Here is an 18,226-nt window from a genome sequence, read left to right on the forward strand (position 1 = left end):
AAGTGCACATTGACGTTTGAGATCAAGTGTTTATTATTCACATAGAAGTAAGATGTCGAATGCGGCATTGGTGAGCTGCCTCGAAGATTGGAATGATCTCGAGAAAGAATATGAACAGTTAGAGGTATACTGTCCCAGTGGTATCGTTCTCATATTAGCTGAAATTCAAGAACGTTGTTTACTAGCCATAGAACGTAATCTTGGCATTCTTGGATTTTGGACATTGTGCACGCTTGAGGAAAACACGTTTTCAGAATAAATATCGGTCGGGCATGCCCTTTCAAAGTGTTTTGATGCATCACTTAGCAAGAGATAAACGCAAGAGCGAAAGTTATTTACTCCCAAATTTATTCACGGAATAAAACTAGATCCGGTGAAGTTTGGTCCCCACTCTTGGACTTAGGACCCTTCCAGGCGAGCTTATACTCAAGAACCACAAATATTTGGACGAACTTGTGACGAGTCAGTTGGGTCAGCAATTTGCCGGAGATACATAGCATTAGGATATTTGCATGACTGAAATCAACTTTTTGGAATGGACTTCTGTATGTTTTTGCATAGCCAAGTCAGATAATTCAATATGACCAAGTGTCACAGCCGGTCAGGGCTTTTGGACAATATAAGGTGAAAACATCTTTTTATCTTTAATATTATTTAAAGGTTGTATTTTACTAAGCTTGAGTGATAAAGTATATATTCATCTGTTTCACACAAAAGAAACAAATGTTCCCAACAATGGTATCATATTGGCGAAACTTTGTCGTTCGACACATCTGGGGATTTTGTATGTGTTTTCAGCTATTTATATATTGAGAGTCACTAGCAGACAACTGATCTTACTGAGCCTTACACACCTTCATTTTTAACCGACCCGTGAAGGTCCCGGGGTAGAATAGGCCTTCAGCAACCCATGCTTGCCATAAAAGGTGACTATGCTTGTCGTAAGAGGCGACTAACGGGATCGGGTGGTAAGACTAGCTGACTTGGTTGACACATGTCATCGGTTCCCCATTGCGCAGATCGATGCTCATGATGTTGATTGTCTGGATGTGGATTGTCTGGTCCAGACTCGATTATTTACAGACCGTCGCCATAGAGCTGGAATATTGCTAAGTGCGACGTAAAACTAAACTCACTCACTCACTCACTCACTCATTTTTCACCATCAAATATGGTTTCCAGTCCTTCAAGTCCCCTGAAACAGTGTCATTATATCAGTGACATGATATGTTAGTCTGAGAACGAAATGGCCTGGTCATTAGTTCAATTTACAACCATATGAACAATTCATTTATCCACATTTCAGTGGATTGTTTAAGGTTAATGCCTATCCTTATGTCACACATCTATTGAGCTAAAATTTCGTGAAAAAATCTTTTCAGTTTATTGTGTCAGTTAAATGTCAGGCCAGCATGACTTAATAAATTTGTCAAAGACAAATGCCATGAATGTATTACCTTGAGTTCTCCTAGCGCTAAGATAGTCATGAGTTTATGTTAACATATGGCACTTACGACTATTTGAGCACTAAGAGAGCTTCGAAAATCTAGGCCCTGATCTGAAACCTTCATCTTACCTAACCAATGAAACAAGGCATCAGTGTTTGCGGAGTCAGGAAAAAATTATCATAACAGTGAAGAACTGTAGATCAAAAAAGAAAAAGGGTTGCATTGTTACATTCCATAAATTTCTGCTGATAATGTAGAACTATGTGGCCTTGTCATTTCACCCAATCATGGTGTTATCCGGTGCTGACTAAGAAAATCAGTTATCACGAATACCGCCAATAGGAAGAATTATTAAAGAATGTCCATATGAATTATTGATAATATATACCATTGTTATGAAATAAAGTGGTGATGTAGCACAGGCAATGCACAAAGTATTTACCCATGGAATGCTTCTACATTATGTTCAAGACAATGTTTTGGTAGTAATTTAAGTTCAAGTTCATTCTGCTGAGATGTTAAATATCTTGATTTCTTTCACATTAAGGTTTTGTTCAATGTTACTTCTCAGATATTTGATGAAAATCTGTTGATATTCGTCTCAGACACATGTCAATAGCCAGTCTTAATATTATCACTGTTCTAATACAACTGACGTACCTGTATCAAGTATGTCTAGAGCTAGTTATCATCCACAGTATGTACATCTATAATCAGTGCTCAGTAATCAAGGTTTGTACAATCTTGAAAAAGACTGGATTTTGGCCACTTAGCCTTAAAAAGCCTGGAAAATCTGTTTTTGCCTTAAAAAGTCTGGAAAAAGAATAAAAAATGTTTCATGTTTCATGTGTTTCAGACTGACCACAAGACCTATGTGAGGCAGCTGGAGGAGATGACAGCTACACAGAAGAAATGTCTCGCCAGCATCGCTCACCACAGATACCGCATGAAGCGCATTCAGGAATCCATGAAGAGGTGAGGTGACATCATATCCAGGCCATAGTGTTCTATGTGGGATGTTAATGTGTGTAAGTAATGGAAAAGAAATTCTTGCAATTGTCTTGCCAGAATCAATTTTGTCAGGTATATGAAGCACATTCAGGCATCAGACGAGGTGAGGTGCGCTGCCTCTGGTTGGGCTGCAATAAATACATTCCCTTATAGCTCATTAACATTGCCATGAGGGCCTCAAGAAACTATCACCAGTTACCCACTGCATGATTGGGATGTATTCAGTTCATGGTATTCTGTGTGTGAGTGAGCTGGTTTTTACACCACTTTTTGCATTAATATTCATTTGACTTCACACATTGTAGCCCCTTGGGGAATAAACCCAGGCCTTTAATATGACAAGCAGACACTTTACCTGCTAAGCTACCACACCTTATTTTCTGTAATGATAATATACGAAATAAATTATTGCAGTTTTCTTATGAGTGTTAGTCTTGTCAGAAACATTTGGTTGATTCTCAAGAAAGTAAAATTGTTTATTCCTTTACCAAAAAAATATTCATATTATTACAACACTGTTATATCATATTATTGTTTACCATGGTTACTTGTCTTGCTAGAGCCGGGAAAGACCTGTCAGCAGAGGAAAAGGAGTCCATGCAGAAGCTCCAAGCCTCAGTGCTGGAGAGGAAGAATACCTTTCGGGAAATGGAGGAAGTACTTCCTCACAAAAACGGGTAAACTGTCAGGAGTACACATTAATGTCTGCAGCAAATGACAGAAAGTACCACAGCGCAACCTGTTATTTTCCTCCCGGGGGATGTAGGGTTAAGATGGGTCTCCAGCAGATATTGATTGTTAAAAAAAACAATGCCATCAGAGGCTTTTAAATAGAATGGAAGTGAACCCCAGTGACGTTATTAGATGTTATTGGACTGGTATTAACCTTTTTAACCAGGAGTTCAGAATTGTTTTGAAAAGCCACCAACCACAGGGCAGGTGACTTTGAGAAAGGAACAGATACTGGAAAATCCAGGTTGAAATCAGTCATCAGCGATCATGTGGTCAGGTTTGTTGACCAGACCAGCCTACAGAGTTCATACATTCTTCAGTAAGCCTGAAATTTAAACACTTAGCCTTAAAAAGCCTTGAAACTGTGTTATTGCCTTAAGAAACCTGGAAAAAGACTTTAAAACCTTGAAAAAGCCTTGAATTTCAAGTTAAAGCTTGAAGTGACAGTTGTATCTGCTAACCCATTCAGGACAATAAGCCGGACAACTGGCCAAGACATCATTTGTCCCCAGACACTGTAGGCCAGTAAAGCCTAAGAAGTCATGTCAAAATGATGTACAGTTTTAGGAAACTGACTAATGTTAGCCAAGAGAGAACAGTATAGGTTATTCAGGAACATCTTGCTTCATAGTATGTATTAACTGCCTTTCTAAACTGATATGTGTAGCAATTCATGGGAGCACTTTCTTGTCAGACTATAACATGGCCCAGAAGTTGTGTTTGTAATTATTTTTAGTTGGTTTACTGATATAATTGGTTGTCTTTCTGGCCTTAGTTGTGCCTAAAAGCCTTGAAAACACCTTAAAGTTTGGTCTTATAATTCTGTATGAACCCTGGCCTAGTTGTGGAGAGCCATGCTCATAATGTCAATCACTGGTCCAGGCAGTGTTATGTTCACATAAGTGACACTTGGCTGAAATTTCATTATTATAGCAACATTTATATAGTACATGTATCCAGTTCAGCTACTCAAGGGCGCTTTGTTTAACCCTCCTCGATCACTTGATATCAATCAGAGTGGTACTTTATATTATAAGTCTCCCTGAGCATCATGATGAGAATTAACCAGATGCATGTGTAGGCTGTTCCATATTCCTTGTGTTGGATGAAAATGTGACATGTCCATGAGATTGATGGATACTCATCAGTTCTCTTTGGTTCCAGGTTGTATTTGAGCATCATCCTCGGTCAGGTGAATGTCTCTCTACTCAACAAGAGTGACAAGTAAGAACCACGATTTTTGTGTGTATTTTTACTAGTTTTGTTAGTGAAAGAAAGATTGGGTACTTGATGCGTAATAACATGCCGCATTATTGTAGCACTGTGTATTGCAGGGTCAGATCGGGGTACCCTCTCTCCCCAGTAAATATATTCAGTGATGAGCATTTCCCCTATTATCATTATATATGTGCCAACCAGGAAAACTGTAAATGTAAACACCTATTGCTTCAGGTTTTACTGTTGTAGTTATCTGTGTCATTAACTTGGTTTTCTTGTCTAATATTAATCCCTTTGTGCTACAGATACGAATACAAGCATGAATATGAGAGGTTCAAACTCACAGTCAGCTATGTGATAATGATCCTCGCACTGGTCATGACATTTGTCACAGAATACAGGTATTGTGTATGTTCGGTTACCTCCCTTGATTGCAGTGTTAAGTTCAGCTACCTCCCTTGTTGTGTTATGTGCTGTTACCCTGTTGTTGTGTTACACTGAATTACCTCCTTTGATTTTAGTGTTATGTTGAATTACCTCCGTTTATTGTCCTTGTACGTTCAAAACCACTAAGCCAAAGGCTAGCTCTTTCCACTCAGATGATATTCTGAAAGCTTTCAGTTTACTTGTGATTAGCATAATTATTTTTACATTTGAATTTTATTATTTTCAGTTTTAGTATCTGAGCTTTCAAGTCCAAACAGAATTTTACTAGACACAGTCTTCTGACCAATAGCTCACTTCACAGACTGCAAATGTACAATTCTATGCACAGATTTGGAAATAATATCCTGAAAATTGCAGTTCGAGTTGAGCTGTGATTTTACCTGAGACACTAACTTCGACCAGTAGTGGCTAAACTGTTATTCCCTCCTTGTAGTTTGTTTTGACTTACATTTTTGGGATTGATAGAGAAGGACTGAGATACTTTTGCCACACCTACCTTTGTACATTGCACATTTTGCAGGTGTGTTGTGGCTATTTTGTCAGTTGTCCAGTTGTAGAGTTCTTAACTGATATTTTCTCATGGGAAAAGAGTACACCTATGTGAATACGGTATTGTTCCTGTTGTAGGTGGATTGACGCAGTCCTCAACTTCCTGTTGGTTTGGTACTACTGTACTTTGACCATCAGAGAGAGCATCCTGGTGGTAAATGGATCAAGGTAAGTTGTGAAGTCATTCACCTCCTTGTAAAATGCCGTGTCTGTGGTGTAGTGATTTGAGTGTCTGTCCGGAGAGCGGAAGGTTGCAGCTCTATTCCCGGCTGTGTCACACCAAAATATGTTAAAATATGGTACGTGTTGGTCCTCAGTGTTAATTTCTTTAAAACAGGGACTGATTGGCTTGGAGTCAGTATAATGTGTCTGAGTGGGGTATTCATGCTTAACTACAGTGTGGTATCTCAGTGAGCTAGGACTATAATACCAGCTTAAGTCTTGGCTTGTACAAGCTGCCACACATACACATGCATGCATGTCGTCATATGAGAGAAATATTTTTAATATAGTGTTAACCCCGTTTCACCTGTCATTGTGAAAGTTGATCCAGGTATCTTGTGATGTCTATTATTCTTCGTATTTAAGGACTGTGATTTAGTGTCTGCTGTTCTCGGTACCGAAATGACCGCATTGGTTGTGTATAGAACACTAACTACAGGGCGTCATCAAGGTCTAGCAGTCAAATAGTCTTGTCACGATTCACTTGCATATTGAGTGAATGGACTGCATCTCTTCATGATTTCAATTCACTAGAATCGAATTTACATTTACATGTACTTTCAAGAGTGTTTTGACTAGGAACTAGTTTATGTGTTATCTATTTGGTATGAAAGTGAGGCAGTGATGTAACTTGTGTTATTTATCCATAGCTTCTTACAGCATTACGCTATAAAGAAATTCTATTCATGAACGGTTTAATATTATGAAGGGATAGTAATTTTCCTCAAATCCGTGGAAATGAACGGATTTAAATGCAAATCGATCAATCTGGACCCTGGCATTACGCTATAAAGAAATTCTATTCATGAATGGTTTAATATCAAGCAGGGATGGTAATTTTTCTCATATCCACGGATTTCAATGCAAATCAATCGATTTGGACCCTGTTTGGACCCCTGTTGATTTTCAGCTGAAATCACTTTCACCTGTTGCCATCCCAGATCAAGAAATTAACGTAACAAGCATGTAATTTAAGTTGAAGCATTGAAATGATATTTTCCATAAAGCAAAACAGCATTTTCGGCATAAACTGATGCCATTCCAAGATTGCAGGTTGATTTTTTTATGTACTTTTCTTTGAAATTTGGATGTTTTTGAAATGATGAGATTCATTTGTACTATTTTTGAATATATGGTCTTTGTCACCTGTATCTTTCCTGATTCATGTTCCTGTTGTTTCAGAATAAAAGGCTGGTGGCTTACTCATCATTTTGTGTCAACTGTCTGTGCAGGAATAAGTTTAATTTGGTAAGAATTTGACAACCCTATTCCACAAGTACAACCATTGGTAGTGTGCTGCTCCATCGCTCTATTACAGTTACTCAACTTACTGTGTTTACAAACAACAACAGATGCAGTGTTGTGGCTTTGTGGTTAAAGCGTCCACACATAACACGGAAGTCCTCTGTTCGATTCCCCACGTGGGTTCAAAGTGTGAAGCCATTCTGGTGTCCCCCACTGTGATAACGCTTGGATATTTTCAAAAGAGGCGTAAAAACTCTCTCACTCACTCACTCACTCAAAAATATCTCAGAATAGAAATATGGTTCTGAAATATTTCTTCGGCAGAATACTGTCAGGAAATAATCAACAAACAAATTACTGCCATTTGTAATATGATCAATATTTGTTACAGGCCGACAGGATGGACATATCAACAGTTTAGACGACAATATATTTTTTTCACCTTGTATATAAGTAAGTGATTTCTTGACTTATTATCTGTTTTGATTTGTCAAAACTGACCAATTGTTCATGTGATTGTCATCTTAGCGCGTACTATTTCCACAAAGACAGGTTAGTCTTGGTCTTCAGCAACCCAAAAGAAGTGCCGCAAATGACTGCAAATGTGTCCATTTCTAAGAAATTAAAAGTATTATAACTAACACGATATCTGTCTGTAAATATGATCATGGTTGGAATTGATCCAAAGCAACCAGTGTTTGACATAAGAGGCAACTAACAGGATTAGCTGCTCAGACTCTGAGGGATTAGCTTGATAGTGATCTGAGAACCTACATTGAAACATCACTCTATGCAATAAATAAGAAGTTGTCATCCACAAAGTTGTACGTTTCGACTTTGACTGTTTGCTGTCGGTCCCCCCAGGTTTTGTATATGTGATGCAGTATTACTACCAAAGCGGGAGCTTGTACCGATTGCGTTCATTGGGACAGAGGCACGACATGGACATCACTGTCGGTGAGTACACATGACACACGGAACTGCAACATCATCAACCACTTTCTCTAGGGCTAGTCAGATCAAAACAAAAATCTTCAAAAGAGCCTATTCAAGTGTAGATTACTCAATTTCTGTAACTTCAGCTTCTGAAAATTACAGGAGCCTTTGACGTAAGAGGGGCATTGTGGTAGCCTAGTAGTTGCAGCATTCACATGGAAGACTAGATTATGAAGCCCACGTCTGATCTCCCCTGCCATGACATTGCTTTAATATTGCTGAAAGTGGTGTACAACCTCACTCCCTTACGATTGGAACACCTAGGTGGTCAAGTGGATCAAGTCTGCTGGGAGAGTGGAAGGTCAGTGTTTCGAAGCACTGACCATGCCATACCAAAAGACTTTAACGTGCAGTTTGGGGTTACCCTGAGTGCTGCTTCTCATTAGTCATGAAACAACGACTTTGTTTTGGATGTGAGGTGTATGAGAGGGATATCTGTTTTAAATTGACACATGGTATCTTCCTTGGTGAGCTCATTGAAACCTGTCAGAGCACCCAACAACCACACAGACACACATATATGTACAGTGTTATAGTGCAGTAATCTTGACAGAGATGTGTTTTCCAAAGCTTGATATAAGTTGTATTTCACTATTTGTGTTCCAGAGGGTTTCATGTCCTGGATGTGGAAGGGCATGACGTTCCTTCTTCCCTTCTTGTTTGGCGGCTATGTAAGTATCAATACTATGTGTCTACTTTGGTGAATATGACAAATGGTCATTGACTATACCACATATGTATTGTGTAATGTTTGTTCGTGCCACATACACGTTTGTAATGTGTTTTTGTGTGATTTTGGTATGGTCAGGTTGATATGTATCAGAGCCAGTATGATAAATTTGTCAAACACGAGACCAAGTCCTGATTGAGACTCTTTCACTGCTGCTCTGGTTTGTCATAGTTGACCCAGTTTCTTACTGTTGTAGTTCATGACATCCTTCAGTGTAGAAATAGCTGCATGGAAAATAGATGAAAGTGATTCGTTGAAAATATTCACTATTCAACTTGTCGAGTTTACAGTAGTTTTGGTTAGCTGGGTATCACAGAGTATCATGATTGTCAGGACAACATTTTTGGGGGTATGTCCATTCCAACTGCCATGACATGCATGTTGTGTTCTGTTTCAGATCTTCCAGCTGTACAATTCTGTTGTTCTGTTTATACTGTCACGGGAACCTCAGTGCAAGGAGTGGCAGGTACTAACAGTCACTGTCCGTCCACTTCAGTCCTTATGTCCATCTCCATCCTTGTTGTAAGCTTAGTTCATTGTCACCTGTGGAGTCTACTGGCCATCCTTGTCATGTCTCTAATCATTTGTCCATTCCATTCACATCTTTTGTCCATCAGATTCACCTCCTTTGTCCTTCTTTCCCATCCTATTCACTGCCTTGGTCCCATCCTATTCACTGCCTTTGTCTATCCTATTCACTGCCTTTGTCCATCTTATTCTCCTCCTGAGCCCTTTGTCCATCCTCGTCCCATTGTATTGAACTCCGAGTCCAGTGTTACATCCTTTTGACCTCTTTAGTCCATTGTCCATCCTATTCACCTCCTGAGTCCTTTGCCCCATCCTATTCACCTCCTTCTCATTTGTCAGTTCTCATTATCTTGTTAGTCAATCATCATGCCAGTCTGTACATTGCCTTTTCTATTAGGTTCAGGGTTAGAGCTGGTCTCCAGCAATCAATACTTGTTATAAAAGGCAATGCTTTACATCGAAAGTGAGCTAGTTTAGTTTTACGCCACACTCAGCTGTATTCCAGCAACATGGTGGCAGTCTGTAACCAGACAAACCACTTCTCAACAGCATGAGCATCAATTTGCACAACTGTCAACCAACTCAGAACCTCACAGCCCTATACTGTTAGTCGCCTCTGAAGACAAGTATGGGTTACTGAAGGCCAATTCTAACCCAGATCCTAGTGGGTGTAGATCAAAAGAACCGACGTAATGCTCTTAATGTCGTCACATTCACACTTCAATATTTAAGGCCACCATCATACAACTCACTCGCTGCTGAATGTGGTGTTAGATAGTTGTTGACCTCACAGACCAATCTCTCCTTACCGGCTAACTGTTGCTTACCTGCTGAGCGTTGTCCACCTGCTAACTTTTGTCTACCTACTAACTGTTGCTTACCTGCTAACAGACCCGTGAAGGTCCCGGGGTAGAAGAGGCCTTCAGCAACCCATTCTTGCCATAAAAGGCGACTATGCTTGTCGTAAGAGGCGACTAACGGGATCGGGTGGTCAGGCTTGCAGACTTGGTCGGCACATGTCGTCAGTTCCCAATTGCGCAGATCGATGGTCATGTTGTTGATCACTGGATTGTCAGATCCAGACTTGATTATTTACAGACCACCGCCATATAGCTGGAATATTGCTGAGAGTGGCGTAAAACTAAACTCACTCACTCAATTACCTGCTAATATGGCAGCCTGGGTCTTCGGCGTGACAAGCAAACGGTTTAACCACTAGGCTGCCTCATGGCCCCTTAGCAGAAGAGACTTTATATAGCAATAAGAAGTACTGCCAGACAGCGTTGGCCATCACCTACACAACCCAGACTATATTACCTTACACATATATTGTGGTTTTCTGACTGGCTGAGCCAAAGCTTGTAAATGTTCTATGTCACCCACTGGAAATGCCAAACTCTGGGTACTTTGTGTTTGTAGTGTTTAGGCTGTTGCCTAACTCACGGAACTCCTTATCATAATATGATACCAGTGCTTCAAATAAGTGTTCGGTAAGATAAACTGGTCCCCTGGGACCCATGGGTTGATGTACCCTCGATGATTGTCTATGTTCCCCTTGCCCTTCCGACTCATGGAACATAAACACACATAGAAGGTACATCATCCCATGTCCCCCTCGGGACCAGTGAACACTCATAATGATTTACTTCTCAACATTCAAATGTTTAAAGTGGAATCTTGTCAAAATGTTCCTTAAGTGTAATTTAGAACAAAAGTCATGGACTGGAAACTACTACTTTTAGAGAAATCAGCCTTTTGATTTGCCGGCATTGACTTTTTGACAATCACTAGGTTTGTGCAGGGCGATATGTAACGAGAGAGATGTCATCAGAACTTTGGCATTGTGTTTCTGCTTCAGGTGATAGTCCTGTCATGCATCCACTTCTTCCTGTTTGCCGGCAACACAGTCACAACGCTCATGGTCATGCGGCAGAAAGTGAAGAAAGATGGGCTGAATCTCACGTTCTTACAAAACAAGTACCGCTTCACATCACACCTGAAGAGTAACTGAACATCCAAGACGAGGATCCCAGTGAACTGGTTGTTTCCGATAAATTCTGATTGTATTTGTGTCTCAGTGACTGAAACTGATTATGGGTTCTCGAGGCTATAATGAGCTGATGATGAGTCTGGAAGTGTGTTTAATGGGTTGTATTTGAATGGTTGATAATCTGTCATCTGTATTGTTGGATACATGTACTTACCAGTAGTATGTGATATATGTCCTTCCTGGCACAGGGACTTGTATCGCTTACAAACGGCATTCGAAAGACATATTGGTGTATAGACCCTACCCTAGTACTATTGTATCGCTTAAAAACGGCATTCGAAAGACATATAGGTGTATAGACCCTACCCTATTACTATATACCCATATGTCTTTCGAATGCCGTTTGTAAGTGATACAAGTCCCTGTGCTTCCTGGTATCATCAGATATATGTCCTTACTGGTGTCACAATATATAATTATATCCTTACAACTCATAGAGGATATATGTCCCTACCAATATCATAGGATATATGTCCTTACAACTGGTAAAGGATGTATGTCCTCACTGGTATCACAGGATATATGTCCTTACAGCTTGTAGAGGATATGTAGAGAATCTAATCCAAGTGCCTTCTGATTTCAAATATATCAATACGAGTTGATAAAGTAATAAATATCCGAGACTTGCCAAGGATATTTTCACCTTTGTCATCGAGTGCTGATATAACTGATATCAGTTGACACATGGATGAGATTCTACTTATCATCCAAAATCATTCTTCATTAGGTTTCAATGAAAAATGTACATCTCTGAACACAACACTAGCATTAGATTTGCAGTGTTTTGGTGCTCCAGCCTGCTCAAGTTAAGAGCCAAACTTATGTTCTGACTGTGTGAATAAAATTTAAATGGGTATTCAAATATCGAATTGAAAGAATGATAATGGTCATCGAAAATCAAAACTGAAGTGTCAGCTGTATTGGATACCCTATCAAGGACACACTCTCTGTACCAGGTGCATTGGATACACTGTTCACACCAGTGTTACAGGCTACACTACTGTTACTGCCTCGCCATGCGAAGTTAGCCTATCATCACCACGATCTCTCTATTGTCTATTTTCAACAGAATTGTTCATTTGAGTCTAGCTCCTGTCTGTATTGTTTTCAGCTTTCCTAGCTATAACCCCAAATCCAAAAACATTTGACAGACAGAGACCCGCTAGTCAGTTATTTGCACATCATATCACAGTAGGTAAAGATATTCAGGTGGAACCAATTTTATGGATTCACCACTTCTTTATTGCAATAGATGCAGTGTTTCATTGAGATATACCATTATTAGGCAAGTGATAACATCAGTGATTCTGTATCAAAATGTCACATCTGTTGCAGTTACATGTATTAAGATGTCAATCCATAAAATCTGTTCCACATAATACCATCTCCTGAATACCACTCAAAAGCCGGGTAAAAATATATGATTCCACTGCAAATGTCTGATGTAATTGTTATTGTGAATATGTTGTGGGACCTATGTTGGACGACCTGGTCAGTGGGTAAGGTCAGTGCTTAAAGCATTTAAGAAATGGGCATTTTTTTCATGATTTATGGGATCTACTGTAGCTATGGTTACAACAGTTTACAAATCACATGCAATATTCCTGTTTGTTCTGTTGACATTTTGTAAATATACATTTTGATTTTTGTTGCTCGATTGTTGTTAGCAGACTTACCTCAACTGATGTGAAAATTGCATCATGCACAGACAGGCATTGAATTATACACTGTTCAGTTTTATAGCTGTCGCATGATGGGCATTAGAACATCAAGACTAACATGTGTAAAGGGAGACCACTCTGAACAAATGTGTAATCATTGTTACATATTGTAAGAGGAATAAGACTCTGACAACTGAGGTGAAATGTTGATGAACATAGCTTTACTTTTGTTGATTTGAGATTATGTGTGAAAAGAAAAAAATATTTTCTTGAGCACAAACAGTCTTTTCACTTCTTTTCAGGACATTTGTTTTTGCTATGGTATTTTCAGAGTAATATCCTCACGGTAATGCTGGTGTATTGCAGGGGTTAAAAAATCCCATCACCTGATGCCCAAGACAAGTCAGTTTTCATTTCAGGCAATCAAATAGTGGTATCTTACTCGTCCATGGGCTACTAGATACTTTCCATTCATTGTTTCAAACTGCAAGTAGCTGTTAAATTTCACAATAATAATAAAGTAGAGCTGTCGTCCTTTCGAAATTTATCACTCTTCAATAAATAGTCCAGTAAACATTAACAGCAAAAACTGTGTCATAAAATCAGGGCAAGGGGACAATTAATCAGGACAAGTTACTTTCTTGAACCCCTGCATTGGGATTAAAATATCAGAAGTGACAGCTTTCTTTGTTTTAGAAAGTGTGCTTTGTACTTATGAAGATCTGGTAAGTCTGTTTTAGTGTTTCATTTACGACCTTTACATTTGCAACAAACCTACAGATTACTGGCTTTGGGTGATGAGTACTGTTGTGAATACAGAGATGACATGCAAGTCAGGATCTGGAAGAAGCTGTTGCCAAGGAAACAGTCCTCAACTGTAGGTATGTACTGACTTGGCAGTTCTATTTTCATAGTCATGTTTTAAGTCTTGGACGTGTTTTGTGGGATTAACTGATAGTATGTCAAGCTATTTGCCTATGTTTCTTTCCAGAGTCTCTAAGGAGTCATGGGTATATATAATTTAGAGATGCTAGGATGTGGTTTATGTCTTTGGTGTGTATGATGGAGTCCATAAGGTATTATTAACCTGTAGCACATGTAATGTGTTCATGTTTATGTGTGGTGAATGTCCTTAAAGCTCCAGATGGTATCTCAAACTTCTTTCAGTTTTATTGCCAGATTGGCGGTTGGTAGCCTAGAGGTGAAAGTGTTTGCTCATCACACCAAAGACACAGCTTCAATTCCTATGAGGCACATTTCTGGTATCTTTTGCCATGATATTGCTGGAATATAGTGGTGTGACACCACACTCACTAATTCACTCACTCACTTTATCACACAGAGTGTTTGTGGGAGTCATCAAGCTATTGGGGTAGCCTCATGGTTAGAGTGTTAGCTCATCACACCAAAGGCCCGGGTTTGATTCCCCAAATGGGTACAATGTGTGAAGCCCACTACTGGTACCTCTACCGTGATGTTGCTGGAAAATAATGCTAAAAGCAGCTTAAACCCATACCCACATACTCTCTCATTAGTATCAGTCATAACTACACAGACAACCAAAATCCTCTTGAAAAATTGAGGTGATTTATTTCCAACAATATCTTGTTGGTATTTAGTTTCTTATATTAAAATTTCGCTTTAGCAGTCCATTATAGACTGCATACAGAATTGTTCTATTTTGTGAATGTGGTTTCCAAATATGGTCAGAAATTTTGCAGCTACAATCCAAATTGTTGTTTCCTTCTGAGTATGAAAGTAATTTTAAGAAAAATAATTGACATTTAGTTGTCAAACAAAACCAAACTACATTACCTGACTGCCATTGATATTGATAACTTGCATTCATAGTGTGTTGTGTTTTATGAGTGTGGGAATTGTTGTGTGAGTTTAATCTTTGTTTGGAAATTTTGTCAGGCTCCACAAAAAGTACCCAAATATGACATTTGGAGCACAGATTATCCTGAATTGATAAAGTGAAAATGATAGTCAATCTGTAAACAGATTATTTAGTCTTAAATCCAGGAGGCTGGTGTAGCCTTGAGGTCAAAGCATTCACTGGTCACGCTAAAGTCCTGGGTTCAAATCCCAACATACAATGTTTGAAGGCCGTTTCTGGGCTATTTACCTGGAATATTGCTGAAGGTGGCTTAAAACTAAACTCATTCACTCACTTTAATCCAGCATATTTGTGTTAATGTTCAAATACTCTAATATGATACACCAATGTTACTTTTACCAATATCAAACTGAAGTTTTTAAACACTGTTCTGTGGCACTTATGTGTCAATCATGTTTTCGAGTACCCTGAAACCCGTGAAGGTCTGGTGTAGAATAGGCCTTCAGCAACCCATGCTTGCCATAAAGGACGACTTTGCGTGTCATAAGAGCCGACTAACGTGATCACCCAGGCTCGCTGATTTGGTTGACAGGTCTTCGGTTCCCAATTGTGCAGATCAATGCTTATGCTATTGATCACTGGATTGTCTGGACCAGACTCTACAGACCGCTGCCATATAGCTGGAATATTGCTGAGTGTGGTGTAAAACTAAACTCACTCACTCACTCAGATACCCTGAACTTCAGTGTTTGACCAGCAGGTCCTTTCACGAAGCCATCTTTACTAAGATTTACCTCAACTCCTATTCTTTAGCATTGCACTTCGGTTATCTTATTGATTTACAGTCACCTTAGTGTTTCGTGAAAGGAGGCCCAGGCCATTTTAGCAAAGGCAAGAAAATATGTCACGGTATCATCAGGTATGACAGCTTGTGGTTATGAATAGTTTTATTTTTTCGCATGGTATTTTCGTGGTGGTAGTTTTCACCAGTTTCTGTGTACATATAAGCATACCTCCACTGTTGATGGACTGGTCAGGTATTATAAGGAGCTAACTGTCCATGAATTGAAATGATAGACCCTCTTTGGATGCCACGGCGTATTCTTTTGACTGATTCTTGGATACTTGTGGACTAGTTATCAGTGGCATCATTATTAACTTTATCTGGTTTATACAATCATCATAACTTTGAGTGGGTTGCCTCCACTCCATGTCATCCTGGGATGTATTGGAAATGGTGTTCATTGGGTTGTTTCTCCTATTTCCCTATATGCCACCATGGGATGTTATAGAAAATGTTCACAGCAACCAAAATCAAATGTTCTCTTCCACATCATACATTGTCAGATTTGTTTAGCGTAAATTCACGAAAACAACAGCATTGTACTTTTAACAGATGACCGGTTTTTCAGTACCTTCCAAGTGATCATACTATTCAGAAGAAGTTAATATTTCATACAGATATAGTTAATCTTAATCTCATGCCAAACTTCTCTTGAGTAACATACTTGTATTTACAATAGGAAGGAAAATACATCTTGGATGTAGCTCTTAGAGTACAGGACCAGTCCAGTAAACGCTGATTGTAAATAATAGAAATATACCCAAAGAAAGAGTTTGTTATCAAAATATGACGACATGTATTGTATAGAAAAGATATTGATCTCAATATGCTGATATGCAGTTACTGGATATTACGCTCAAAATATTTTTGATTAGATAAGTGATGGGCAGCTTTGCCGTTCTGTATATGAAACTTTTATCAGATACTTCTGTGATAAAGTACATGGATTAATTGCAATAGAGAATTTTGATCCTGATGACACAAGAAGAGCAACGACAAGAAATGTAATGTTTATGTATATAAATCTATGTATTCAGTACGTATGTGTCATGACTGTTGTAGCTGACGATCTTACGCTATAAGCCTCAGATCATGGAGTCAAATATCAATGTGCCCAGAATGCCATTTAAGGGTTTTCAGCACCATATCCATTAGGGCTGGCTAATAGATCGATATTGATCCATTATGGATAAATATCGTAGGCATAACTGAGCAAACTGCCAAAATGACTGAAAGAAATAAATATTTAGTATCTCACAGGGAAGTGGTGACATATTTTGGATGGGTTGTGTACAACATAACACGAATACACGTAAGTCTTTAATTTGTGTATTGTGTGAGAGAACATTTTTCGCACTAAAGGCTGTGTAGGATATTATCGATAGCACAATTTTCTTTATCATAACTTGATATCATTTGCAATCTTTCCTATCAACGGTACTTCTGAAATTGCTGTAATATTGCTAAACGCGTAAAAGGAAACTCCCTACCACAGAAGGCTCACATGCCCAAATAGGGATAAACCCTCTCCAGTCACTTAAATCTGTTGCTGCACTTGTACAAATATGCACTGTATGACTGTTTGTTAGTCAGAATCATTACTTGTTTAGCATGGTCATCGTTTGGGTGTTTCTTATTTCAAATGAAAATGTCCATTTTGACTTTCTTTGCCCGTGATTTCCAAAAGGAACAAAATAAAAAATGATCATTTCAAAACAGGAAGGTATGTTTCCTGCAGAAAGGTGAAATATTTCCTATCGGAAAAGTTATGTTGCTCATCGCTTGTGACCAGTAATGATATTGGGCTCAACAACATCACAAGTGCAGCGTTGAGTACCTTAGTTGTACCAGGATCCGCTGGTCATTTTCCTGATCCGCCTTGATCATGATCATTGGTGTGTATGTGTGTTCTGCACATACTAAGCTGACATGCTGGGATACAAAGGGAGGTAATACTGAAGTTACTGAAATACAGTATCAGCACCTAGTTTTCCATCCTCGATATCTCCAGGGTATAGTTCCAAAAGGTCTCCACTATACCCAGGATGCATCTACGGCTCAGCCTGATAAATGTATTATCTCCCTTAGCTGGATCTTTATCCAATCAAGTGTCTCCGGTGGGAAGTTGAGCGAACCAATCAAAACTAACTTTCACTTATTAAATTATCTAACCGATTAAACCTGGCAAACAAACCTTGCAGAGGTTCTCGGAAAGAGGTAGATGGAGTTCTTGCATATATTCTTTAAAGGTTTTGGACCTATAAATGTGTCTGTGTGATTTCCCTAAAATGTGAGTCGCACGGCTAGCACACCTTCGCAGTTACCTTTGTTGACACTGGTTATATTGGCGGCCTAGCTGCGGAACCAGCAAAGGAGGTAATAAAATTATCGGGCCGCCCCGTAGATGTGTCCAGGGTATAGTGGACACTTATCCACACGTATACCCTGCAGGTATCGAGGATGCTAGTTTTCCCATGCAGGGAATTCCTTCACGAATCCCATAAGCTAACCACACAAGGAGGACTGCCAGGATTGCTCTTGTATATTAATCGCTACTTATATGGGCTAGTGCTGAGTATGTCTCGTGTACTGTCAGTCTTATGATAATTACATGTCCTCGTTTATGTGTTTTACATTATGTTACAGGTAATTATTGTTGAAGACACATGGAAATAAATTATATATTCATCACACGTTTTTCATTT

General features: G+C 39.1%; 1 protein-coding gene across 1 annotated transcript; it reads left to right on the top strand.

Moving 5' to 3' along the window:
• The first annotated feature begins 16 nt into the window (after nucleotides 1–16).
• Nucleotides 17–18,212, top strand: LOC137298233 (ion channel TACAN-like). Its single transcript, XM_067830408.1, has 12 exons — nucleotides 17–124; nucleotides 2,305–2,423; nucleotides 3,020–3,136; nucleotides 4,356–4,415; nucleotides 4,715–4,810; nucleotides 5,484–5,573; nucleotides 6,810–6,875; nucleotides 7,264–7,325; nucleotides 7,737–7,829; nucleotides 8,475–8,539; nucleotides 8,996–9,064; nucleotides 10,985–18,212. The coding sequence occupies exons 1-12, from the start codon at nucleotides 53–55 to the stop codon at nucleotides 11,135–11,137; spliced, it is 1,062 nt and encodes a 353-aa protein (XP_067686509.1). The 5' UTR covers nucleotides 17–52; the 3' UTR covers nucleotides 11,138–18,212.
• Nucleotides 18,213–18,226: the final 14 nt, after the last annotated feature.

This window comes from Haliotis asinina, chromosome 1 (genome assembly GCF_037392515.1).
Source record: "Haliotis asinina isolate JCU_RB_2024 chromosome 1, JCU_Hal_asi_v2, whole genome shotgun sequence".
In the NCBI taxonomy this organism is placed as follows: Eukaryota; Metazoa; Mollusca; class Gastropoda; order Lepetellida; family Haliotidae; genus Haliotis; species Haliotis asinina.

Bases quoted from the DNA above. Each gene is read 5' to 3' on its own strand.
- LOC137298233 (XM_067830408.1), top strand. From the start codon at position 53: ATGTCGAATGCGGCATTGGTGAGCTGCCTCGAAGATTGGAATGATCTC. The intron at 5,574-6,809 runs GTAAGTTGTGAA...CTGTTGTTTCAG, and splicing joins CTGGTGGTAAATGGATCAAG to AATAAAAGGCTGGTGGCTTA. The intron at 7,830-8,474 runs GTGAGTACACAT...TTTGTGTTCCAG, and splicing joins CGACATGGACATCACTGTCG to AGGGTTTCATGTCCTGGATG.